The sequence below is a fragment of the Acinonyx jubatus genome, chromosome C2, assembly GCF_027475565.1.
Source record: "Acinonyx jubatus isolate Ajub_Pintada_27869175 chromosome C2, VMU_Ajub_asm_v1.0, whole genome shotgun sequence".
NCBI classification, from domain to species: domain Eukaryota; kingdom Metazoa; phylum Chordata; class Mammalia; order Carnivora; family Felidae; genus Acinonyx; species Acinonyx jubatus.
Window position 1 is genome coordinate 89,641,000 of NC_069384.1, and position 27,156 is coordinate 89,668,155.

General features: G+C 36.3%; 1 protein-coding gene across 11 annotated transcripts in view; it reads right to left on the reverse strand.

The window, feature by feature from the left end:
* NAALADL2 (N-acetylated alpha-linked acidic dipeptidase like 2) overlaps positions 1–27,156 on the reverse strand; it is a 1,320,599-nt gene that overhangs the window by 339,153 nt on the left and 954,290 nt on the right. For all 11 annotated transcript variants that reach the window (XM_027061407.2, XM_053221202.1, XM_053221203.1 and 8 more), the window contains one exon: positions 14,499–14,642. In XM_027061407.2, the coding sequence (XP_026917208.1) occupies positions 14,499–14,642 (144 nt within the window). The remainder of the gene's footprint in view (positions 1–14,498; positions 14,643–27,156) is intronic.

Below are 27,156 nucleotides of genomic sequence, written 5' to 3' on the forward strand. Positions count from 1 at the left end.
TATCAATGTTTCATTCCTGATTGTGATGGTTGTGCTGTTTGTGTAGGAGAATACCACTGTGGGAGAATTCAGATGTGATGGTTCAGCATGTCTGAGGCTTTTTCTTGGGTATTTGAGGGAAAAATTATTGTTTATACCATTCATGAAACTCTTCTGTAAGTTTGCATTTATTGCAAGATTGAAAAATACTTTTGAAATTAGAAAATCCTGGATAACATTTAGGTGCACTTTATTATTTAAAAAGTCAATGCATGTGTAAGTATGTATGTATTGCTACTTTAAGATAACATTTCCAGCTCACATTTGCCAAATGTTTTCTGTCTTTCATGCTACAAAGTTTGATGGCAGCTTTAAATTTGATGTGTGAAGTTCAAAAGATTTCAAGATGACAAAAATGTGTTCCACTCAGAGAGCATTTGTATTCAAATAGGGTGAGGAGTGTCAGAGCTGAGACATAAAAGTAGTTGCCTCTCTCTAGTCCTTAATTTCATCATGTGCAGAGAAAAAAAATATCTGCTACAGAAATTATTTTCCAGTAATAATTCTGTCTCGCATTTTTGTTGCTAAGGCTCGACTAGTTCTGAGTCTTTTTCAACACAGCTAATTAAGTCCTTCTCCACCTGCACTGTGAGTAAGCATGCCCCTTACTTACAAATCCCAAGCTCATTTGCAGAGAATTGAGGACTAAAAACTGCATCTAACTCTGAGTCCTAATTCCAATAAATAAGCTTTTATTGGTTTCTTAACCATAGTTCTTCCCAGGATTCCTAATTTTAGCGATTTTTCTCATTCTATGTACCTGACTCTCTTTTTAGCTACCTGACTCTAGAAAAGAACTTCTAGGATGTGAATTATTTCCTTCCTTTAATTTTTGTTAACATTTATTTATTTATTTCAGAGTCAGAGACAGAGTGCGAGTGGGAGAGGGGCAGAGAGAAAGGGAGACACAGAATCTGAAGCAGGCTCCAGGCTCTGAGCTGTCAGTACAGAGCTCTTTGAGTGCCTGGAACCCATGAACTGTGAGATCATGACTTGAGCCATATTTAGATGCTTAACCTACTGAACCATCCGGCGCCCCTGTTTTCTTTATTTTTCAATTTCCCTTCAGCCTAGGGACTGGAATATACTCTAGAATCACACTTTTGATGATTGGGACTTTATAAACTGCTAGCATCTTTCCTAAATGCCAACTGCTTCCCTAAATATCTGATCATAAACTGCTTCTGGATTCTAAGCCATCACAGCTTTTATTTTTCCATGTGAGGGCTCCATTTTTCGAGGTGAGATCTCCATATTGCCAAATGTTTTTCTGAACCAATATACTGATTGACATCATATGCTCTAGATCAAGGGTCTTACTCAAAATACTTATCAACTGATATGCCATAAATGCTGACCAATCAGAATGCACTGGTAGCAAATAATTGAAATGCCCACACTAATGGATACAAACTGATATCATCAGACCTGCACCAGATATTACGTTCTTCTTGTCACATTATAATTTTCTCAGGAGCTCCATTTCAGTCTATCCTTCAGGGAACATCATTTCACACAACAGTTCTACACAAGAATTTATACAAGTTCTAATTCTAAGACGCAACTAGGTCCACTATGTTGCATCACACCTGGTGTGATATGTTGTCTAACCATATTCTGGATATTGACAATAACACCAGCTAAAAAAAAATGTCGGGGCGCCTGGATGGCTCAGTCAGTTAAGAGTCCGACTTTTGGTTTCGGCTCAGGTCATGATCTCACAGTGTGTGATTTCTAGCCCCGCGACGGGCTCTGTGCTGACAGCACAGAGCCTGCTTGGGATTCTCTCTCTCCCTCTCTCTGCCCCTCCCCCACTCACTCTCTCTGTCTCTCTCTCAAAAATAAATAAATAAAACTTAAAAAAAAATGTCCTCTAAGAATGTTATCCACGGGGGCAGCTTGGTGGCTTAGTTGGTTAAGCATCCAATTTCAGCTCAGGTCATGATCTCACAGTCCTTGAGTTCCAGCCTTGTGTTGAAAGCTCAGACACTGGAGCCTGCTTCAGATTCTGCGTGTGTCTCTCTCTCTGCCCCTTTCCTGCTGGCACTCTGTCTCTCAAAAATAAATAAACATTTAAAAAACTTTTAATTAAAAAAAAAGAATTTTATCCAATAATTACACTAATGAGTTTTCTAATAGAAACGTTAATAATTAATTTCAAGTTTATTGAAAATAAAAAGGACAGAGGAACTAGTTTTTTAAATTTGTATTTAAATGTTAGTTAACATAGTGCAATACTGATTTTAGGAGTACAACTCAGTGATTCATCACTTACATATAACACCCAGTGCTCATCACAACAAGTGTCTTTTCTTTTTTTTTTAATTTTGAGAGAGAGAGAGAGAGAGAGAGAGAGAGAGAGAAGCAGAGAGGGGCAGAGAGAGAGAGAAAATCCTAAGTAGGTACCACACTTAGTGCAGAGCCAGACACAGGGCTTGATCCCACAACCCTGGGATGATGACCTGAGCCAAAATTAAAAGTTGGATTTTTAAAAATTAATTAATTTATTTTGAGTGACAGAGATAGAGACAGAAGAGAGGGAGAGAGAGGGAGAGAGAGAGAGAGAGAGAGAGAGAGAGAGAGAGAGAGAGAGAGAGAGAATCCCAGGCAGGCTCCACACTATCAGTGCTGAGCCCTATACAGGGCTTGAACTCACGAACTGTGAGATTGCGAACTGAGCCAAAATCAAGAGTCTTAACTAACTGAGACACCCAGGTGCCCCTCTATTTTTAGTTTTTTGAGAAACCTCCATATTGTTCTCCAGAGTGGCTGCACCAGTTTGCATTCTTGCCAATAGTGCAAAGGGGTTCCCCTTTCTCCACATCCTCACCAACATCGTTTGTTTCTTGTGTTGCTAATTTTAGCCATTCTGACAGGGGTGAGGTGGTATCTCATTGTGGTTTTGATTTGTATTTCCCTGATGATTGAGCATCTTTTCATGTGTCTGTTAGCTATCTGATGTCTTCTTTGGAAAAGTGTCTATTCATGTCTTCTGTCCATTTCTAAATTGGGTTATGTGTTTATTGGGTATTGAGTTTCTTAGGTTCTTTATAGATTTTGGATACTAACCCTTAACCAGATATGTCATTTGCAAATATCTTCTCCCATTCCATAGGTTGCCTTTTAGTTTTGTTGGTTGTTTCCTTTGCTGTGCAGAAGCTTCTTATCTTGATGAGGTCCCAATAGTTCATTTTTGCTTTTGTTTCACTTGCCTCTGCCAATATGTGTAGTAAGAAGTGGCTACAGCTGAGGTCAAAGAGTTTGCTGCCTGTGTTCTTTTCTAGTATTTTGATGGTTTCCTGTCTCATGTTAGGTCTTTTATCCATTTTGAATTTATTTTTGTGTATGGTATATGGTTCTCCATCCCCTCACTTTCAATCTTCAGGTGTCTTTAGGTCTAAAATGAGTCTCTTTGTAGGCAGCATATAGATGGATCTAGTTTTTTTAATCCATTCTGATACCACATGTCTTTTTTTTTTTTTTTACATTTATTTATTTTTGAGAGACAGAGACAGAGCATAAGGGAGAGGCAGAGACAGAGAGAGACAGAATCAGAAGCAGGCTCCAGGCTCTGAGCTGTCAGCACAGAGCCCGACGCGGGGCTCGAACCCACGAACCGTGAGATCATGACCTGAGCCAAAGTCGGACGCTCAACCGACTGAGCCACCCAGGTGCCCCATCTTTTGATTGGAACATTAGTACATTTACATTCATAGTGATTATTGAAAGAGATAAATTTAGTGCCTTTGTGTTACTCATAGAGTTCATGTTTCTCATGATGCTCTCTGGTTCTTTCCAGTCTTTGTTGCTTTTGGTCTTTTTTCTTTTTTTCTTTTCTCCACTCAAAGAGTCCCCCTTAAATTTTTTTGCAGGGCTGGTTTAATGGTCACCAATTCCTTTAGTTTTTGTTTGTCTGGGAAACTCTACCTCTCCTTCTATTCTGAATGACAGCCCTGATGGATAATTCTCAGCTGCATAATTTTCCCATTCAGCACATTGAATATGTCCTGTCACACCTTTCTGGCCTTCCAAGTTTCTGTTGACAGATCTATTACAAATCTGATCTATCTTCCCTTGCAGGTTAAGAACTTTTTCCCTTGCTGATTTCAGGATTCTTTCCTTGTCTGTGTATTTTGTGAATTTGACTATGATATGCCTTGGTAATGGTTAGATTTTGTTGAATTTAATGGGAGTTCTCTGTACTTTTTGGATTTTGGTGTCTCTTTCCTTCACCAGATTAGGGAAGTTTTCAAATAAACCTACCTCTTTTTCTCTCTCTTCATCCTCTGGGATTCCTATGTTAAGAATGTTATTACATTTCAGTAAGTTATTGAGTTCCTTAAGTCTACCTATGTGAACCATTATCTTTTTTTCCCTCTTCTTTTCAGCTTCATTATTTTCCATAATATATCATCGATTCACCCCTCTGCTTTGTTCATCATCATTCTTATGGCATCCATTTGGGTTTGCATCTCATTACAGCATTTTAAATTTCAGCCTGACTAGATTTTAGTTCTTTTATCTCTGCTGCAAGGGATTCTCTAGTGTCTTCTATGCTTTTTCAAGCCCAGCTAGTATCCTTATAATCACTGTTTTAAATTCTAGTCCAGACATCTTACTTAAATCCATATTGTGAAATCCCTGGCCATGAGTTCTACTTCCTGTTCTTTCTTTTGGGGTGAATTTCTCTGTCTCAACATTTTGTCCAGAAAAAAAAGAAAAAATAAAAAAAAGAAGAGAACAAACAAACAAACAAAACCTAGATCCTGGGCGTGTTTTGGTCTGCTTGTTAAAGAATCTTCCAAAAGGTTGTTACTTTTCTACTTGTAGACTAGCAGTTTTTGTTCTCTCAGACCTCTGATTGATTTATTGGGTATTCAGAATGATTTGATAACTATCTAACTGTGTTTGATGAATGAGACATGTTTAGCACTCCCCTACTCCTCCACCATGTTAACGCCTCCTCCCGACAGAGGATCTAATTAAATAAAATCACAAGGAAGCATCCCACAAATCTAGAATGTAGGGCACATTCACGACAACAGATTTGATCCTATAGATCCCAGTGTTAACAGAAGAAAATGAGGATCATGCTAGATTAGAAGGGAAACAACTTATAGGCCTGGATTGGATCTTGGTTTCGATAAACCCATTGTAAAAAATTGGGATGATTGGTGAAATTTAATATAGTCTGTTTACAGTCATGAAAAAGTGGAGACCCTTAATTAGATAAACATTTTAAAATATTATGTATAGTATGATCTCCTTTTGGTAAAAAAAACAAAACAAACAAAAAAGAAAACAAAACCTCTAAATGCATGTATATAAATCTAGAAGGATTTATAGGAAGCATTGTTAGTGATAATTACTGGGTGATAGGAGTATGTTCTGGACTGAACTGTTTCTCTTCAAAATTCATATGTTGAAGTCCTAATCTCCAGTTTAGCTGTATTTGGAGATATGGCCTATAAGGAGATAATTAAAGTTAAATGAGGTCTTAAGGGTGGGAATTTAATCTGATAGGGCGAATGTCTTTATGAAAAGACAACGAAAACACCACAGGTTTCTCACTCTTTGTGAGTGCACAGAGAAAAGGCCATGTGAGGACACAGAGAGAAGGCAGCTGTCTGCAAGCCAGGAAAAGAGCTCTTATCAGAAACCAAATTTTCTGGCACCATAAGCTTGGAGTTCCCAGCCTTGAGAACTGTGAGGAAAATAAATGTCTGTTGTTTAAACTGCAGTCTGTGGTACCTTGTTATGGAAGCCCAGCATGACTAATATAGAACATACTGATTTGCTTTCCTATTTTTGCTCATCTTTCTTTTCTAACTCTTAGTAAACATTAACTGCTCTCATAATAATAGAAATTTAATTAATTTATTTTAATATTTATTTATTTTTGAGAGAGACAGAGCATGAGCAGGGGAGGGGCAGAGAGAAAGGGAGGAGACACAGAATCCGAAGCAGACTCCAGGGTCTGAGCTGTCAGCACAGAGCCCAAAATGGGCCTCAAACCCATGAACCACAAGATCATGACCTGAGCTGCAGTCAGAAGCTCAACCGACTGAGCCACCAGGGTGCCCCAGAAATTAAATTAAAGAGAAAAGTAAAATCTGTTTTAGTAGTGTAAAATTTTGGTTCTGAAAAATGTGAGACTCACATACAAACACTGAATGAAAACTGTTCGCTTTCACCACATACTTTTCAGCTTAATAGCTATCCCTGAGTCTCTCTGTCTCTGTCTCTGTCTCCTGTCTCTCTCTCTCTCTCTCCCCCTTACACACACACACACACACACACACACACACACACACACATGCATCCATGTGTGCATGTATTCTTATGAACTTGCATACATTTGGAAAAAATATTTAAGGTTTAAAATTATTATTTCTAATTAGTAAAATTATCTAAATATGAAGATGTTTTAAAGACTCTGAACCCCAGAAAAAATAACTTTTCTTCTTCGTATCCCTTATACACGTGAAAACTGATTAATAGATTTTCTGTACCTTTCTACCAAACCATTCTACAAATCATAAGTTATCAAAACAGTTATCAGACTAATCATCTGCAACACCAACTGTACTGCATATTTTCCACATTTCCATCCAGAGCTATTTTCACCCTTCACCTTGCTCTGTGCCCAAAAAAGGTGACCTCTACAGAGAACATCTACCTAACTCCTCTATTCTTGGCTTCAGGTTGGGTTTAGCTAATAGAAGACATCAACAAGTGATCAGCAGGTTGGATAAGAGAAAGATTAAGAGTATTTATATTCCATCACCCTCTCTGACTGGTCACTTACAGGCAGAATGACTGAATTCCTCCACTGAAAGCCTCAGCTCCTGTCAGCCTGCCTCTCCTACTTCTTGAGAACCTGCCATTTCCTGTTTGTTCTACTCTCCCTTCTTGCTGCCTTTAGGTTTGCAAGTAGTATCAATTACTAACCTTGGGGTGGTTCACCATCCCTTTTCTATTTCCCTTTACCTATCCACACTTGTGCATAGGCCCGTGGCTAAACTCCCTTGACGTGTACATTTTTAGTGTGTGTGTCATTATTTCCTGATGGCAACCTGGTTTATACATTGTATTCACTGAGTCATCCGTGTGTGTTGCCAGGGAATGAATAAATGGAGAGGAGGAGAAGAATTCCTATTATAGTAATAAGGTGGGTTAGGATATTAAGACCAACTTTCTCATTGAAAATAATTTACAATGCTAAATAAAATACAAAATGAATCTTGTTAATAATATCAGAGAACCAGAAACTAAGGAACTACTAGGTCAAAAGTTAAGATGTGGTGGGAACCTAGATAAGTAAAACAATAAAACTGCTTTCAACTCAAGGGAATTTAGGGAACCTGGAGAATGTTAATCTTGATGGCCTTAAGAGATGCAAAGATTAGAAGAAAAAGCCCTGGACCTGCCCAACTTGGAGAGAAAATAGATCCAAAAAGAGATTATTCCTCCATAAATAGGATTCCTAAATGATTGCATTCCCCACTCCCATCCAAGAGACAGCAAAGAAAGTTACCTGGTATGGAACAGAACAAGAAAAGAAATCTTTAAAGGCTATAATTCTAGGGTAACTCTACAAGAATACAAAAAGTATTTATAGTTTCCAAAATAGTAAAGGGAAAAATATAATGACAGAAATAATCTAAATCTAAAGAAAGAAATAAAACAAAAGAAAAACATAATATGTGGTGTAAACAAGAAGCCTAAATTAAGATAAAAATATATAAGCATAAATACATTAATATTCACATCACATATAATGAACTAGATGTTTCAGCTAAAGGTAATCAAATTATATTTAAAAATACAAATTAGTTGTGGGGTGCCTGGCTGGCTCAATTGGTAGATCTTTTTTTTTTAATTTAAAAAAAATTTTTTTTTCAACGTTTATTTATTTTTGGGACAGAGAGAGACAGAGCATGAACGGGGGAGGGGCAGAGAGAGAGGGAGACACAGAATCGGAAACAGGCTCCAGGGTCTGAGCCATCAGCCCAGGGCCCGACGCGGGGCTCGAACTCACGGACCGCGAGATCGTGACCTGGCTGAAGTTGGACGCTTAACCGACTGCGCCACCCAGGCGCCCCTCAATTGGTAGATCTTGATCTCAGGGGCATGAGATTGAGCCCCATGTTGGGAGTAAAGTTTCTTAAAAAAATCCAAATTAAATTAATTTTTATTAAGAAGAGATGGTAAAAGAGAAATATATAAAAAGATGGATAGTAAAAAAAAAATAGCATAAAGACACTAACTAAAAAAAAAGGGTAGTGAGGATAAATTAATATCAGGCCAAATCAAATTTAAGACAAGCATTATAAACATGAAGAAGATCACTTCATCTGATAAGTGTTTCAAATAAGCAGGAAGAGATGATGTATTTGAATTTATAAACATCTAAGAATTTGACCTTAAAATATATGAATCAAAAACTGACAACTACAAGATAAAAATAGACAAATCTATACACAAAGTGGGAGATTTTAACACTAATAATAAGATGTAGAATATTTCAACGACCTGATTATGGTACCTGGTTTAAGTGGAAATATGTAAAACTCTACACTTGACAACTACACAGTACACACTCTTTCCAAATACTCATAGAACACTGGGTAAGAAAGGATACCTCAAAGAACCACATATAAATAAAGCAAAAACAACACATTCTAACGAAAATTAAGGTTGCTTCTACTCTAGCTCAGAAGACTATCATATCACAATGCCCAAGTGCCTAAAAGCATGGCAGAGAGAGTCAGGAGAAGCTACTGCTACTTCCAACTTGAGAAGTATGCTATCTGCATGGAGCTGTAGAGGATACTGAGGATTTACAACTTGGAGACTCAAACTTGACATATTTGGATAAATATTGGATACATGAAGGAAACAGCAGGATATAGAACCAGAAAGGCACTGAGGAATCAGCCCGTTGTGAAAAGAAGATCAGCAAAATATAAAGTAGGGTATGCTCTAATGGAGTTTATCGCGTATTTAAACTGCCAAATTCAGTTGAAGTCTCTGTAACTTGAAAGAAGTGACAGGCACTTGAGAAATGATGTGATAAGAATAAAGGAAATGCTAAAAATTGCTGAGAAACATTGGAAATTGGAGAACACTTGTTACAGTAATTCTGCCTAAGAGTATACTTCTCAGGTTGTCTTTAGATCTTTTAACAAACAAACACAACTCTATACTGAATCTAAGCTGAATCATTTCCAAAAATCAAAACTGTCAAGACAGAAAGCTGGAAACATGAGAAGTTCTGGGTGAATGACAGATCTGTGTCACCCTTGGTAAACCCAACCTGCACTCCCTAGGAAACAGAGAATTGACTGTACTTTCTGTGGACTTTGGACAATAGGTTTCCCACCTATGTTCACTCTGCTTAAGACCCTTGATGAGTAGTCCTTCAAAGTCATTTCTGAAGCTTTTTTTCCTTTTGTCCGAGGACTTCAGACTGGCAGCTCATGAAGGCTGATCTTTAGTTCTACGGATTACTCTGTTATCAGCTTCCAGCTCAGACTCCTTGGTTCACTGTGCAACTGGCTGCTTGAAGAACCATAAAATTGGGGTGTCACCATCGCACAGTTTGGTGACTCTAAACATTTATCATGACACTGATTGTAAAAGTTTTCTAGCACACTGAATTTTTGGAATAAAAGTGGCCACTATATCTATATGCATACCATATAGAAATTGTCAAGACAAATTAAAATTTCCCCATGTTCTTTTGGATATGTTCCTCCAGATTCATGGCCAGAAATTGTTAAAGTCTACCCTTCCCTAAACAAGTTTTGAATTCTTGTATTATTATTATTATTATTATTATTATTATTATTATTATTATTATTTTAGGCCTACTGAGGATTTCTCTTTTGCAGGGACCAAAAAGGGCCATATCTTATCATCCCCATACCACTCCATTATCTACTTGATGTATCTACCAAAACATTCTTTTTTTTTAAATTTTTTTTAATGTTTATTTATTTTTGAGACAGAGAGAGACAGAGTACGAGTGGGGGAGGGGCAGAGAGAGAGGGAGACACAGAATCTGAAACAGGCTCCAGGCTCTGAGCTGTCAGCACAGAGCCTGATGCGGGGCTCGAACCCACGAACCTTGAGATCATGACCTGAGCCGAAGTCGGACGCTCAACTGACAGAGCCACCCAGGCGCCCCCAAAACATTCTTTAACCAGAAAAACATAATGCACTCCTGGATCTTCTCACATGTAGCAACTTTAGGGCTACTCTGAACAGGTTGATTAGTCTCATATGTAACAAAAAATAATACTGAATTCAATTGCACTAACATTTCTTGCTAAGGAATATTTACTGAAAAGCTAAAATTTACTATTTGCCAATAAATTTTAGTATAACCTCAATTTTTGGATAATATGTTCAATACATCTTTTTAAATCTCTGCTCAAGAAATAATAATGAATACTTTTAAGTAGCTGTTAACAAATTAGAAATATAAATCTTCAAAATACAGTTGAAAAGTACAAATTATGTGACATTATCACTACATTATTCTAATTAAAATCATGTCATCAAAGAATATATAAAATTGTGAACAGGGAAATGGTAGATGTAGATATAGAGATATCTCCATTTGAAGAAATGATCCAAATTTACTTAGGTAAAAATGTGTCATCGTTGATAACATTAATTTTTATGCAACATAGAAATAGCAATTTTTCTATTCATCAAAAGTGATTCATCAAATATACTAAATTGTTTCTTTTAACTTAATTCATTAAAATTATTTTGCCTAAATTAAGTTAATGGATCTTAAACTTTTTCCTCTCCTTTTTCCACTGTATTCATGGTTTTTAACCATAAGTTCAGACTGATAACTGAAAATTCAAATTTCCATGTTTTGGTTGATTCTCAAGGATAAAGACTGAGAATGTATTAGATAGATCAATGGGTAAAGCTTATAAAAAGTAAGACCACAAAAAATAAAACACAGTCAATATGCAATTATCTAATCAAGCCATTTGTGTGTGTGTGTGTGTGTGTGTGTGCGCAAGACCTTTTTCCTGTTCTTCTTCTATTCTTCAAGCAATTCTTCATTATCTCAGGATTTTCCATAAAACACCCTGCTTTCTGCTTTACTTTGCTGAACCTATGTCATGAATGCAGATCTTTAATACCTTTATTTAATTCAAGTTTATGGTCTGTTTCAGTTAGGTAGTTTTTTGTTGCAAGAAACTAAAAACCCAACATAGATTGACTGCAAAAAAACAACTGGGGAGGGCATGTATTGACTCATACATATGGCTAGTTCAGTAGATTTGCCTTCAGAGAAAGCTTTAGGGTTCAAATTCTGTGAAAACAGTTTCCTCTCTTTCTCTCTCTCTCTTTCTCTCTCTCTCTTTGTTTCTCCCCCCGTTATTCATTTGTACCTCCCTTGTGTTGGCTCCATTTTCAGGTAGGCTATCTCCCAGGGTCTCACGAAGGTTACCAACTCTGGACTACATGCTTTTTTGTTCAGCTATGGTGTTAAAGTGAGTCACTGCTCAAATAAATTCCAGATATTAGGTTTTGGCCCTATTTGACCAAGATCATCCTTGAATCAACCATCATAGTATGGTTGATGTGATATGCCAATAGACTTGAACTAATCAGGATCTATTTTTAGAGCTTGAGATGTGGTCAAACCTACTCAAACTATATTGCTGGGAAATGCTGGAAACAGTTCAAACAGGGCGAGGGCCAAATGGATGCTAAGAAAGCAAATATGATAGGCAAATTCCACCAGATGTTGTCTGGACTGTAGAGAATTGGTATATATAAAGGATTAAATGGGTAAGATGAATAATCAGTTGATTTGTATACATATTTTTAATGTACTCTTGCCTAACTTGTTGGTGAAGATTTTCCTACAGTAAGGCTCAAGACTAAGAAAATTCAACAGTAAGATATAATTATAATATGCTTTAAATTAATTTTTCATCTATAAACTGTAAGTTTTGTTCTTATTGCCCCCAAATAGAGCACTTCCTTCTGTAACCTTTTCATGTCCCATCCTTATACATATCATAATGAGCAACTAATGTGTTTATATGTTTATGAGAAAACTTATATGTTAATTATCTTGACTGTATCATAAGTATTATTATCTAAAACATTGGGGGTAAAGGGTTGTTTTCCTACATTTAGGACTAATTTAAATTTAACAACTCAGTTTCCATCAGTATTTGGGAAATCTAAATGTAATCACTTGTATATTTAAAAAGATAATGAAAGTACCCATTATAACATGAAATACCTTCTTGATTTGCATACATCTCTGTCTGAATTTTTCTAAAAAAACTATAATAGCTACTAAAAACAATAATAGCTACTATATCCATGAAGAAAACATGACATGGCATAATTCCTTAGAAAGTAGGCCTATCTTGTTGCTTTTTTTTTCTTTTGAGAGAGAGAAAGGACGTGTGAGTGGGGGAGGGGCAGAGAGAGGATCTGAAGCAGGCTCCACACTGCCAGCAGTGAGCCAGAAATGCTGGTCTCGAGCTTACTAAACCCAAGATGGTGACCAGAGCCCCTGAGCCAATAATATTGGCCAATATATGGCCCCTGAGCCATAATATTTAACATATTATGGAGAAAACTGATACAATTCTTTGATAAGAAAGACACTTGCTAACATAACACTTTACACTATGCAAAAATACTGAGACATACATCATAATTTGATTCTCAGATCAACTTGAGATACTAGAAGGTTAGATATCCTTCTGTAGATGCAGAAATAGCTTCCAGCAGGGAGCTGATGGATAAGCAGTCAGTCATGGAGCCAGCATGTGGACTATCAGCTCACTCAGGGCAGGATGGTGGCAAGCATTCAGTGACTGCATTCCCACCCACCTTGCCTGATCCTTTACACACATAGGCATGAAAGCATCTCCACAGTGCCCACACAGTGACCCTGTTTCCAAGGAGATTGAGGGCAGATTTGGGCTGAATAACATGCCTCCATCAATGGTTCCTAAGAGCTGCAGCAAGAATTCGAACTCCCATCATGCATTGCCAGCTTCCAAAATGCTGTATAGTCAACTGAAGCACAGTGATACTGGGATATCTTGGAGAGAAAGTGGGATTTAAGTTCGGAGGATATCTTCTCTTCTTATCACTTTCGGTGGCTATCTTTTCCAAATGAAGTGACTCGGTTTCAGAGATACTCATGCAACAATGACACCAAAAAAAGGGGGTGGGCAGGACGGTGGCTGGAACACATTAGGGGCTCTGAATCTTTATTAAATTAATCAATTGATTGATTGAATCTGGCCTTATATCTGGTCTTTTACAAGTCCAAGTGCTCCTTACAACTATTATAGTGTCTTTTACATATTTTAACAAATAGAGCCCATGATAAATTTGTACGGTTCAGAATAAAAGACAATAAGAGCAAAACAAAACAAAAAGCTCCTCTAAGGCTTCTGAATTCCTGCTTTAAGGACACAGGCTTATCATTGGTTTTCTGTATTTCCTACTTGCTCAATCAATAATCAGTTTGGGAGGCACTCAATCGATAGGACTTTGAAAAACTATATGCATGTGTCTAACAGAGGGCAATCTTGAATGTATTCAGGTTTTTTTGTTTTTTTTGTTTTTTTGTTTTGGTTTGGTTTTTTTTTTTTTTTTTTTAGGCATCTTCAAAAGATTTTTTTTTAATGCTTTTGTTGTCAAGAGAAAAGCAGATGAGATAAAACACGAGTAGTTGAGCCTGCAGGTCTGGACACAAAACCAGAGTCCTCAAGTTTAATTTTCCAACAACTAGATACAAATTTGACAATATGTAAAGAGCCTCTCTTCTTTAGAACTCTAATGTGAGGCTGGAGGCAGAAATAAGATGCAGCCTGTGGCTTGCACCACCCCCCCCTCAGGTAGCTTAAGTACTTCAGTTTTATCCGATCTGCTCCAACAAGGCCTGACAAACTGCACCACAGCAGAAGAAGCATCTCTCAGGCGATGATGCGTAAAGACACAGGGATTTTTTAGTCAATTGCAGGAATTAGGATTTAATGCTTTCTACTAAAAGACTTCAGACCTCAGATAGCTGACTGCTATCCACTGAATCTTGGCAGGCAAGGAGACTGCTGGAGCTGAAGCGAGGAAGCCATGTTAAGCAGATTTTCATGAATGTAAGAAATACTTTATTTGTAAAGCTGCTTTTCTTTGTTGCAGTTTAAAATGCTTTTTTCTTCTTCTCCTTTTTTTTTTTAAATCTCTCAGTTTGATCAACTCTCCATCTTTATCAAAATTACTTTCCCCAAATGTCCCTTAAAGAGCCACAGAAGAGAAATAAATGCTCAGGTCATCAAAATAATTTTTTAAAAGAATAATCCTAAACATTATGTCAATTTAAAAGATTAAAAATGATCAGAGTCCTTAAAAAGACTACAAAACACACAGAAATACATTAAATACCTTACCATTGTTTGGCAGTTCTAGAGGGCTACAGACACTGTTTTTGGTTCTGCTGTTTGGTGAAGAGATCAGTTTTGCAACAAGAGATGCTGAAATGGGCTGCACCAGCAGGGATGTGAGGTTTGATCGGTTTTGCCTAAAGCTTCCATCTAGATTCAGAAGACAAGGGAACAGAATCCTTAGCAAACAGAAATTAAAAACACACAAAGAGAAGTTTTTTGTAATAATTATTCAAAATATGAACCATATATTTATTTTAGTTCATTTGTTTATTCCTTAGTTTTACTCTACTTATTAAAAATGATTTGAGGCACATCAGTCCAAATACTATTATGTATCCAAGTTAATGCTGGCAGATTATGCACATGCATTTACCTCCATTCTCCCATATGACCAGGTCACTGGAGACTATATGAAAATACTGAAAATATGCCAGTCCACCAATAAAACAACTCACCAAAGACAGCTTCTGTTAAAACCCATCAGTCAATAAGCCCATCCATATACAGAACTTCAAATCAACTCAACTTTGCCATCATTAAGTAGGCGTGGTCATCCAAGGACAATCTTAGAATGGTACATGTGCTGGTGAGCTCATGAGGACAAGAGTGAGGAGGTCAGGAGGCTCAAGAACAGAGGTCTCCAGGAAGACAAAAATAATGGAAAAACCACATGTGTGCCACTGTACTGAGAGAATATTTACAATAGAGATCAGAGAGCATGTGAGGATCGTCTAAGTACACAGAAAGATAAGAAATGTAAAAATTAGACAATCTTTAGCTTCAAAGGGAACAAAAGTTGTTCAGGAAGGAAATGTAATCATAGTACAATGTGAATAATATTTATATAGTCAAAATGATATAAATAATGGCTATTTAACACACAAAAACTTGGATATTTCTTTGGAAAAAAAATAAAAGGGCAACAGTCATGGGTGAGGACTCATGGAGACTTGTGAAAGCAAACTAAATCTTTATCTTCCATAGTGGCAATAGATAAAACTGAAAAATTAATTCAACTCTTAAACATGCTTTTGAGACACAGAGAGGTAAATATAAAATGCAGAGAACAACTAAAAATACTGAAAGCAATTAAGTATTTGCCTTTGGGAGAGAGGTGGGGCAGAAAACATAGGGAAGGAGAGGAGAAGATGATATTTTTGTAAACTAACTTTGGTAGAATTATTTGAATGCAGTCATCTATAACTTTGAGAAAAAACGAAAATTAAATAAAAAATAAGGAGAGAAAATTATGGTAACACAAGTAGAAGCAAAATACACAAGTACTCAGAGTAAAAAGAATGAAGTGAATAAATTAAACTGTGCTTAAGAACTAAAAGATATGTCTTCAGTTTATATATTTATACTGACTCAGGGTGGAAATACACAATGGAATGACTCTATCAAGTCGCCAGAATGTCTCTGAACACAGAGCTTTATTTTTCAGAACTTTTATTAGGGAAAATGATTGCCAAAGGTTTTCTCAGAATTTAATTTGATAGGACTGCAGGGGGTGCAGAGCTCAACCACACTGGTATCCAGGCTGCAGGAGGCAGATTATAAATGAGAAAATATGTTACAGAAGTGCTCCCTTAATTTATCATCTGGAAAACCACAAGGCTAAAAAAAAATGATATTTAGCTTAGGCCTATGGCAGCCATAGCAGACATGGCTTTGAAGAGAAAAAATAAATAAATAAAGATTTAAGCTTCGGATCAGTTTTGTTATGTAAGCACAGTGCTGGTTGCATAATTCAGTAACCCCTTTTACATGGATATATGACAGTGCATTTTGACCATAGTGTATCATTGCTTCCTAGCCACTTTCATGTCTTAGTACTAAGACTGGCTGTATAATTTGCAGGGCCCACAGTAAAATGACAATGTGGGACTTCTTGATCAAAAACCATGAAGAATGTCAAGATGGCAACAGCAGAGCATTAAATCAAGCGTGGGTCTTTCTGAGTGGGGCCTATGCAACGTTGCAGGTTGCATGCCCATGATCCAGGCCCCGCAGATGCTAGCAGTCATTTAACCCACTGACAAAAACCGAAGGGGATTTTCATACTCCAAGGAAGCTGCTCTCAGCTTCAGGTGACCAGTTCTAGTCTCTGTTGTTCCAGGCTGCACCTGAGGCCACAGTGCTTAATATCTCAAGGCATAGATGGTGTCCCTCAACACACCAGCTGGGAAGCCCTGATATAGCCATTTTACTCTGTTTCTTCAGCATGTAGTTTCTCCCTCAGTCGTTACGTTCTGGATTTCTAGTATACACAGGACAATAAAATGATATTTCTGAGAAATGTGCAATCTGTTATTTTGATGTTTTCATGGATGTTAGGTGCTGACATATCACCACTACAAAATGAAACTCCCTAAAATGCTACATGATCTCACCACTCCCCAGATCAATTATTGAACTCTTTAGTTTGACATTCAAGGCTCTTCACAATCTCAGATTTTATATTTTGAACATTATTTCCTATCATTCCTCTCGATACATCTTATGCTAACACTTAAGCTGTTCCGACATGTTCTGTGATGTATGACCTGAAGCCATTCCTTCCACATCGCTTACCCTTCTAATGCATCACACAGGTCTGAAGTATACACTTCCTTTAAAACCCAACTCAAAAGTTACTTTTTTACAAGAAGGTTTCTCTGTCTCCCTGGACCATATGTGACACTTTCTGCACCTTTTTTCTTTTTTTCTTTTTTTTTTTTTTTGGTAGTGCTTGTCATTTCTAATTAACATTATCATTACATTTTCATACTTATCATTTTTTCACTTTGTTTCTCCTCTTTAAACTCTAAAATCCTTAAAGACAAAAGCAAGTATTCCACATCATTGCACGACATGCAATGCCTAGCACAATGCCAGGAACACAACACAATCAACAGTTCTTTAAAAAATAGTTTCAACATCACTATCACTGATTTTCTGAGTGCCGAAAAAATGGTACAAGGGTACGACCAAAGAATAAATTACATTATATTCTATTAATACTATGTTTGCTATACGTTTGTTCTTTTTCTCCAGCTAACTAATCTCCCACAGCAGACATCACAAAGACTTTCAAAACCCATCTATCCCCATCAATTTGCTGGTTAACCTTGTTTTAAAATTACCTTTTGAGTGTAAAAAAAAAAAAGACTACCGTTATAAATAAAACAATCTGAGATGTATTTATATGTTAATGAAAAATCAGTAACTGCATTCCTTTTTTTCTTTATAATGCTCTATCAGGCATATGAAACAATATATGAGTGCACCTTAAACCCTAACTGAACATACTCAAATCTTTGATTTGTTTCCTGCATGACTAATAGACTTGCATTAGTTTTGAAATATATGAAGTGGCTCATTAATTTTTTACCTTCAGCTTAATGGAAATTTGACAAACAGTTCACTTCTGAGAGGAGACAGTAAAAACAGGACTTTACAGTATACTAAGATTAAATTATAGACCAATGTTATTTTTTAACTCATTTATTGAAGAGCTGAGAAAAGACTTTTATTGTCTTATATTATTAAGAGGTTTGAATAAAACCAAATATATGTACCATTTTTACTCATTTACATTTTAAAACACATTTATGAACTATAAGAATCCACTAGATATGTGTTGAAAATCAGGCAGAATGTGCGCCTTGGTGCGAAGGGCACCATACGGAAAAGATGTTTACATTACCTCTTAGCATTCCAACTTTTAGATTAAAGCGTGGATATTGTGCCCTGTTCATTGTTTATGCTCTATAAAGACTGACACTAACTTACATTTTAGTGGATAGCGAGTTCTGTCTTCACTTTATGTACTCTTTGTGGTCTATGTAATGATCCAAATCAATCCATGCCATTAATAGCCCAATCTCTAACACAGTGGCACCTGCATATAGTAGAAAGAGGAAACTGGATATACTGAGCCCCCAGTTTGACTTCATTAATGACTCTGTCTGTGAAATGTAACATATAAACAATGCTCATATTGTCATCCCCTCTACTATACCTGAACAACCAAGATGACGCCAAAGGGCATTCATTATGCTGACTTACTGAAACAGAAAGAGTGTATTAGCTCAGAAGCCAAGAGACTGAACCACAGTAGGTGAAACTTACAAGAAATGAGGTTAGAAATAAGTGAAAAGGTTTTCTAATTGAACATATTTAAGGTTTTGCATTATGCTTTTTCAAATTATTGATGCCCACTTCAATCATATCTGGTTGTATATATAAAGAAAATGTGAACACTGTTATCTGCCCGCACTTTTTTTGTGTGGCAAGAAGAAATTCTTTTAAACTCAATTGAAAAAGTGAAAAGAGCAAGTACCAGTTACTCAAAGAGTATTAAAAAAACTAAACCTTCAGAAACTAGAAATCTTAGACACTGGGATCCTCAGATTAATGCACCAAGAAGTGAAACAAGGTAAAAACAAATGCTGGTAGATAAAGCAAAAAGAGGTTTGTGTGGATCAGTGAAGATAATGTGCTGCCATTGGAGGGGACAGTACAGTTTCCAAGTTGAGGAATATAACTCAACTCTCAGCACCTGTGTGTGTAAACATAAGATCCAAGCTACATGATGACATATGTGTGTGTGTGTCTGTATGTATGTGTGTGTGTGTGTGTGTGTGTGTGTGTGTGTGTAGCAGAGATCCTATAGACTCTTTTTATCCAATGTGTGTAGTCCTTGGACAAGCAGCATGGGCATGATCTAGGAACCCATAGAAATGCAGAGTCTTGGGGACCTGGGTGGCTCAGTCAGTTGAGCATCCAACTTTGGCTCAGGTCGAGATCTCGCAATCTGTGGGTTTGAGCCCAGCATTGGCTCTGTGCTGACATCCTGAAGCCTGGATCCTGCTTTGGATCCTGTGTCTCCCTTTCCCTCTGCCCCTTCTCTGCTTGCTTTCTCTCTCTCTCTCAAAAATAAATAAACATTAAAAATTAAAAAAAAAATGCAGACTCTTAAACTCCACCCCAGACCTTCTGAATCTGAATGTGCAGTCTAAGAAGATACCCAGGTGATTCATATGCACATTAGATAACCACTAGTCTAAATCATTTCATATTGTTCCACGGCACAATTTACATAATTTTCACAGCAAAGAAGACATAAAAAAGCAGGATAAAGAAGATAAAAAAATAATGGAGTGGGTTTGCTCACCTTTCCCAAAATTAAAGGTGACTGAGCCTTCAACTGTATCAATAAACCCCAAGCCAACAGTTTTCTTCGAGGCTCTTTAAAATGGGAAACAAGGCTGCTCATATACTATTCCTAAATAACGAGTGTAAATTGGACTGAGAGCACTTCTTTTTGTTTTTGTCCTTTCCGCAAAGATAAATTTGGTGATTTAAGATCAAAATTGCATTTACAACACTTTATTTCAGCCATGAATAAATATTACAATAGCTAACTGATTTGACTTCTTTTTTTCCTTGGTTTTCAACGATTCTAATTCATTACAGTAGGAAGACTGACAAACCTAAAACGTAAATACTGCCTACTTGCCAGTGAACCAAGCAATCAGAGAGCTTAAAAAGCAGAGATTTAAAAAAAAAAAAAAAAGGATTTTGTGCTGCACTTTTAGAGAAAGGCCCAAATAGCAAACAGACACGTTGATATCAGGGATGTTATCCCAGAATATTTGATTTGACTTTCTCCAGAGAACTGCCACTTTGACAGAAATCAGACCATTAAATAACTGGCACAAATGTTTTTTTCATTTTTATTTTAGCTCACTAAATTTACAGTTATTTCCCTGAAATGACCAGTGCACTAAATTGGCTAGTCATTTTGTTGTCCTTGTAAATACAGCTGATCTTTTCTTATTTCAGTATCTCATAACCTGCTGGTTATGAATATCGCCATCTTCCCTCCAGCTACTGAAATTCAGTACTGTGTTCTTTAGGTTATTATTAAAAAAGGAAACAGTTAACACTTAAAAATGCTTTGTGTTATGCAGTCTCCTTGGGGCTCCTTTGTGCTTTCCATGTCTCTGTGTATACATACATACATATACCCACACCCACATATACACATGTATATATTTTTACCATATAGGGTTTTGTACTAGTGATCATTTTCATAACTAAAATGAAGTATTGTTTCCTTAATTTACATCATATTTCCTGCCTGCCCTCAAACTAATATAAACTGTCGTTCTAAAAGCTGGCTGATGCCAGTTTACCCAAATCTTAAAGGTCCTTGCATGCGTCCCCATATAAATCCTCGTTTACATATTTAGTAAACACTCTTCTGTTCTAATTTTCTTTTTATTTTCTGCTCACTGAGAAGTTTAAGCTTCTCGGGGGCTGATTCACTGTTATATTCCCATGGCTTAGCCCACTGCACAGTAAAAGCAGCATCATTTGGATGAATGATCAAACCAATGTGCAAGTGAATAATTTTGTTTTGTCTGATCATAAACCTAAAACTCATGACTCATGATATAAAACTTGCAATCACAAAACCCTAAAACTGAAGACACAGATGGTCTCATCTCCTCATTTCATTGGTCCTCTCTTAAGCTAAAGCATCTTGCCATATTCCCTAGTAGTTATCACAATATTTTAATGCTTAGCTAATGTGTTGTAAAAAGTTATAAAGGGGATAGAAAGTAACATACTCATTTATAAAGCAAAGAATCTATATAATCTGATATTAAAAGAGCATACAGATTATGTATAGTTTTATTTTAAAAAATAGTATATAAGAAAAATCTGTTAATATTGTTAAGATTTATATTAATATTTGCTAATTTAATTTGGGCTCTCTCTTTCCAGTTAGTTTATTCAAAATTATTGATCATGAAAGTGACATAGGCTCAGCAGAAGCTGACAACTCCTTCACTACTTTTCTCATCGCTAAAGATATTTTTCCTTAATGCTTAGATATACTCTAGATCTGTATTGGGAAAGTGAAATTATTTGGGGCAAAGGGCATTAAAATATAAATTATCATTATTCTCTCCCCTCAAACAAATATGTTTGGATCATCCTTATATTTGTGGCTATGCCACAGACATCCAAGTAAGGAAGAGTTTTTATCATTGTATTGAAAGTCTTGATGAATGTGCAGTTCAGTGAGGTGCTGAACTTCATTCTGGCCAGTATACAGGACACAAGCATAATATTTAATTAAATTGTTAGTTGAAATCTGATGTGTCCTATAATTGAATTCACTATCATTTAGAGAATTATGAGAATATATTTTTATAAATACTTTATATTTTTGGATGACTTTACAACACAATGAAAAATTACCTCAAAGCCCATTCCTATGCTTCAAATAGATGGTGGACATCAATGCACTTTAAAGCATTTTTGTAGTCTGCTCCTTTCTACTCAAGAAAAGGGAGTTCCTTTGGCATGGGGCTTTACCTCACTGAGTTTGTATTGGCAAATTTGTTTTTTTAAGTGAATATTTAGATGTACAAGGGCAGTGGTGACATTCAGATGTTGACAAATATTTGTATAATGGCAGTGGTGACATTCAGATACTGACAAATATTTTCTTAATTCTATTTCAGAGGGAAGATTGATGGTAGGAGAACTGATTTCCCTTTCCTTGAAAGTCTAAATATTTATACTCTTTTGTATTCACCATTTGTCTACTCAGACTATTTCGTTCCCCAAAGCATTCCAAGAACATGAAAATTTGGAAATAAACCATAAACTATATCATAAAAAAAAACAGCTAAGAGACAGATAAAATATCTAGTTTGTTCCTTACTTCAAGGAGAGTAGTCTAGATTCATAACTGGATAACTGCCCATCTGCACATTACATATAATATAAGCCTTCAGAGGCATTCCCCTGAGAAGTTTCCCATCTCAAAATTGAAGGGTGTGAACATCAGAATGATGTGCAAAGCTTCTAGTTTTAGGAAAAGTGTAATTTGCATTTTTCAAAAGATAGCAAATAAACTATGTGGATGTGTTTGGTGGTTGGTTGTTGTGAAAGTACACAATCATTAATTTACAATAAAATTCTTCATAACAGATTGTAACGGGAACACATTATTTTATGAGGCTGATTAGATGAACGGGCAGAAAACCAATGCTTTATTTCTGGATTTATTTATTTTTTTGATTTGATAATAAAAGTAGTAAATAATTAACCCTTGCTCTCCTGATATAGATGTTAGGTTAAATGAGCTATCACATATGCAGTGTTTCCCAGATCTTCTTATATTCTTGTGTATTTTCTATTTCTGACATGGAAACACTAACACAAGAAAGGGATACTGGCCTTCAGTCCAGAGACCAATATCTGGTCCTTACTCTGCCTCTAAATGGGAAGTGACTTGAGAACATTTTTCACCTCTTTTGCAGCCTTAACTCATAATATATGTAATGTCTAAGGACTTTAATTTCCAAAGTTTTGATTCTAAACTTGTCCATGAGCAATCATTTAAATAAGTTAACAGTTTCCTCTCCAAAATGTGTTTCAAAATGTCATATGGTACTTTATAATCCTGACAGTAATTTAATAGAAATATTTCTCAAATAGGCTCTTTGCATTGAGACGGTTACATCTAAGTTTGAAGTGAATATCTCATTATCATCACAGAAAAGTCCCTCAGATGTGGTATGGGTAATATGAAACATGCCAATAAATTTCCAACATGGCTTATCATTTTTCTTACACCATCACTAATATTATTTTTACTAACAATCACACATAGAATTATGGCTTGAAAAATATCACTCTAGTATTTTGCTGTAGTGTTTGTGTATACTGGGAGAAGAAACACCTGGAAGGAAAAAGAAAAAGTAGAAATTTTAGACATACACCATGGGAAAAAAAAATGCCCTCTTTTAATAAGCCACAGATTGATCATCAAGAACTATTTCTAAACAGGGGCATCTGAGTGGCTCAGTTGGTTAAGCAACTGACTCTTGATTTCAGCTCAGGTCATTATCTCACAGTTTGTGGGACCAAGTGCCACATCGAGCCCCTCATGGAGCCTCACATCAAACCCAGCATTGAGCCTGCTTGGGATTCTCTCTCTCTCTGCCCCTCTGCCACTTGCATGTGTGCTCTCTGTCTCTCTCTCTCTCCCTCTCACACACACACTCTGTCTCTCAAAAATAAATAAATAAAGTTAAAAAAAAAGAATTGTCTCTACACAGAACTCTAGTCAAAAATATTCTAGTATTAATTCTTCTTCTGAATTTATATATGTGAGAATTTTCTTATTGAAAAGCCCTATAATTTGGTGAATGTAATTTAGCAATTTGTTTAGTATGTACATTTCCTGAAAGTATTTTATGAAATGAGACCCAAATTAACATTAAAAAACCCCACTGAAATAATGCTTTGCCTACTTTCTTACTAAGGTAATGTTTTTAGTGTTCTGAAAGGTTATTTCACCAAAATTAAGTCTTCTTTGAAGTCACACAAAAGGCTGTAATGACACAATGAGAGACACGGCTATGCTTAGTATAGTACTAATGGTCCAGTTAATAAGCTAGGGTGTACTGTGAGGACAGGAACAGTGTCTTTGTTAGTTCTTATATGTAGAACTTCAAATAGCACTGGGCACAGTCATCTTTTAAAAGCTTTTTTATGATAATGGAGCTCGAACAAAATTCAAAATTATTCACTTTGGCCTAAATTTCCTTTCTAGCTACTTCATATAATATTCTTAAAGTCCAAGGATGTAACATTACACCCTGCACCACACATCAAGGACATTTTTGGTCATTCTTAGTCGACATTATGAATATTTCTTAGAAGAGGTGGAAAATGGGTTGGATCTTAAAGTTAAATGTCCAAAAGTTGTTCTAGAGCAAGAACAGAACCCCTCCACAATTCTATTTAATTCCATTTTTGTGGCAGTTGGGTTAGGATTGGAACAGAGAGCCCAACAGATCTGAGAAGGGACAGAGGATCCAAAATGTCCAATTTCATGACTGGAACTATTCAGGGAATGGAAGAATTTCAGAGTGGTCAGGAAACCCCTGGTGTTTAATAGGGTACGTGAAATGAACCAGCAAGGCAAAGAGGCTTCAGCAGGCCTGAAGAGGGTAGGTGGGCCAGAAATGAGGGAGTGACTGATACTTGAAAAAGATAGTGATGAATTCAGTGGAAGCAAAAAAATAAACTGCTAATGAATGGGTCAATGGAAAAGCAGGGTCCCATGACTAATCGGTGGTCAGCATGTCAGAGTTCGGCCCATGAAGTGAGTTTTCTTGACTCATTACAGGAAAATAAGAGTTCTTTTAAAAGTAGTGGATAGAGCACTGAAAACAATGACTAGAACTGTTTTATTTAGCTGCAGCTAAAGTGTCAAATGATCCTGGCTTTGACAAGACTTTTAGTACAACATGTAAGTTTCAAACTGTAAAGAAAATATTTATAAGGGCGATACTTCTAGGCAAAAAAATCAACATGATTAAACAAGCTGTAATGGGAAAGAAAAGGTGTGAAAAGTGAATGGCCAGTGGCCAATATTAACTGGAGATTACCATATATGTTGTAGATTAGGGCTAGAATTATAGAATCTTTGTTGAGGTAGGCCTTGTATATGATGGATGTAGAAGTGTGGAGAATTTTAGGTGGGCCCTAGGGATTTTGATAGGGTTTTGAGCAGAGAATTGGTACCATGGAAGTGGATTTTAGAAATACTGATCTGAGAGTGTTATGCAGGAAAAAAAAGGCAAAAAGGGAAATACAATGAAAACAACAAAAATAGATCCCATTTTCCATACACAGAGCTTGCATGTAACATATCTTACCTCATTGCATTTCCACACTTTACACGTGATACAATTTTTCAACCTAGTTATTGTTATTTCTATTTTACAAAAATGACTGAAGCTCAGAAACTCTGAAATGCTTAAAGTCGCATAGCTGACAAGCAATAGAAGTGGGCTCAGAGTCTGCTTCTTTCAGACTCTGAAATTAAGGGTCTGGTGTCAAAAGTGTTAGAAGCTGTAACAGTTTCTCAACAAGAAGTAATACCTGCATAAACTAGAATGTCTCTAGAAGCAGAAAGTAAAGAGTCATGTCAAAAAGCGTGAAAAAGTAGAATTGTCAACACTTAGCAACCCACTGAATGGAGTAGTGGCACTGAGGTGATAGAGAAAGCAATTAAAGTTTCAATCCTGGGTGTGTGGGAGAATGAAAGTCCTATGAGTGACACAGACAGATTCAGCAGGAAAAGTGTCCTGGAGGCAAAGAGAAGTCAGAATATTCTAAATAATTATATATAGCAGGTGGCTTCATTGGACAATTACTACTTTATAAATAACAGTACATAAAATAAATAAATAATGCATAAATAAAGCAAAAAATCCTCCTCACCAGCTCACATTACAGTTAACCCCACTGGTTGTTTTTGGAACACTTTGCAAATGCCTGCACAATGACATCCTTTAAACTGCTGTCTCCCAGGCCATAAAGTGAGGACAAAGGCTGCCAAATATGTAGCTCAGGCTTCAGGATTAATGAGAGTGCCCATAAAGCGCTTTGAGCTCCACAGAATAGGTACAATATAAATGAGCCACATTATTCCAGTGACAAATACTATCCATATACTGCCCAATAAACCCCCCTAAAATGCGATTTCTTGTTGTTCCTTCTGATAGTGCATATTGTCCTGATAGCACTTCTTTCATTCTTTTGAGGTTCCCATGGAAAAAAAAAAAACAAACATTTGTGCTTCATGCCCAATTTGTGAAGTATACTGAGATACACAAATCAAATGATAATAGGATATTCTATGGTTACTTTCTCCTAGTGCCTTTGGTATAAAATGAACAAAAAGAGCAATGCACTTACAAGGTTGTTTCAAAGAAAATATAAATCATATGAAAGCAAGATGGCTATTTTTAGAATGCTATATTCAAGACAAATTCATTTTTCAGTACAAAAGAAGACATCAGCTACTTTCTGCATACATTCAGGATTTGTTGGAATTACCTGAAATTTCAAAATTATTTCATGTTTTTAATAAAATACCAATGACATGCTAGATTTATAAGATCACATATTATATCTATACAACCTAGGCTGAAGCAGTGTTGATATTAAACTTTAATAGTTCTCCATAAGCAATAAGAAATTCTAAAAATTTAACTAATGTCACACTAATACCATATCATGATATAAAGATTCAAAAGTCTAAATTTCTGCTTTAGTTATTGACAAAATAGTGCATAGCCTTTTTTAAATGTTTATTTATTTTTGAGAGTGTGAGAGAGAGACAGAGAGAGAGGCAGAGCACGAGAAGGGGAAGGGCAGAAAGAGGGGGAGACACAGAGAACATAAAGCAGCTTCAGGCCCTGAGCTGTCAGCACAGAGCCCAACGTGGGGCTCGAACTCACAAGCTGTGAGATCATGACCTGAACCAAAGTTGGTCATCCAACTGACTGAGCCATCCAGGTGCCCCAAAATGCATAGACTTTTTAAATATAGTTATGACAAATTTTCATGAATTCACCTCTATGCTAATCTTATATGTTTAACAATGTATGTAATCCTGAGATGGGAAAACCTCAGCAGGGAAATAATAATGGGTAGAGAAAGAAAATTACAGTTATTTTTTTAGTGTACCTCTAGATAACAAAGATATAAATAAAATATAAGTAAGATGATAACATCTGTGAGACTCATCATATTAATTCTGGCTAGAAGACAAACTAGAATTCCATACAATTTA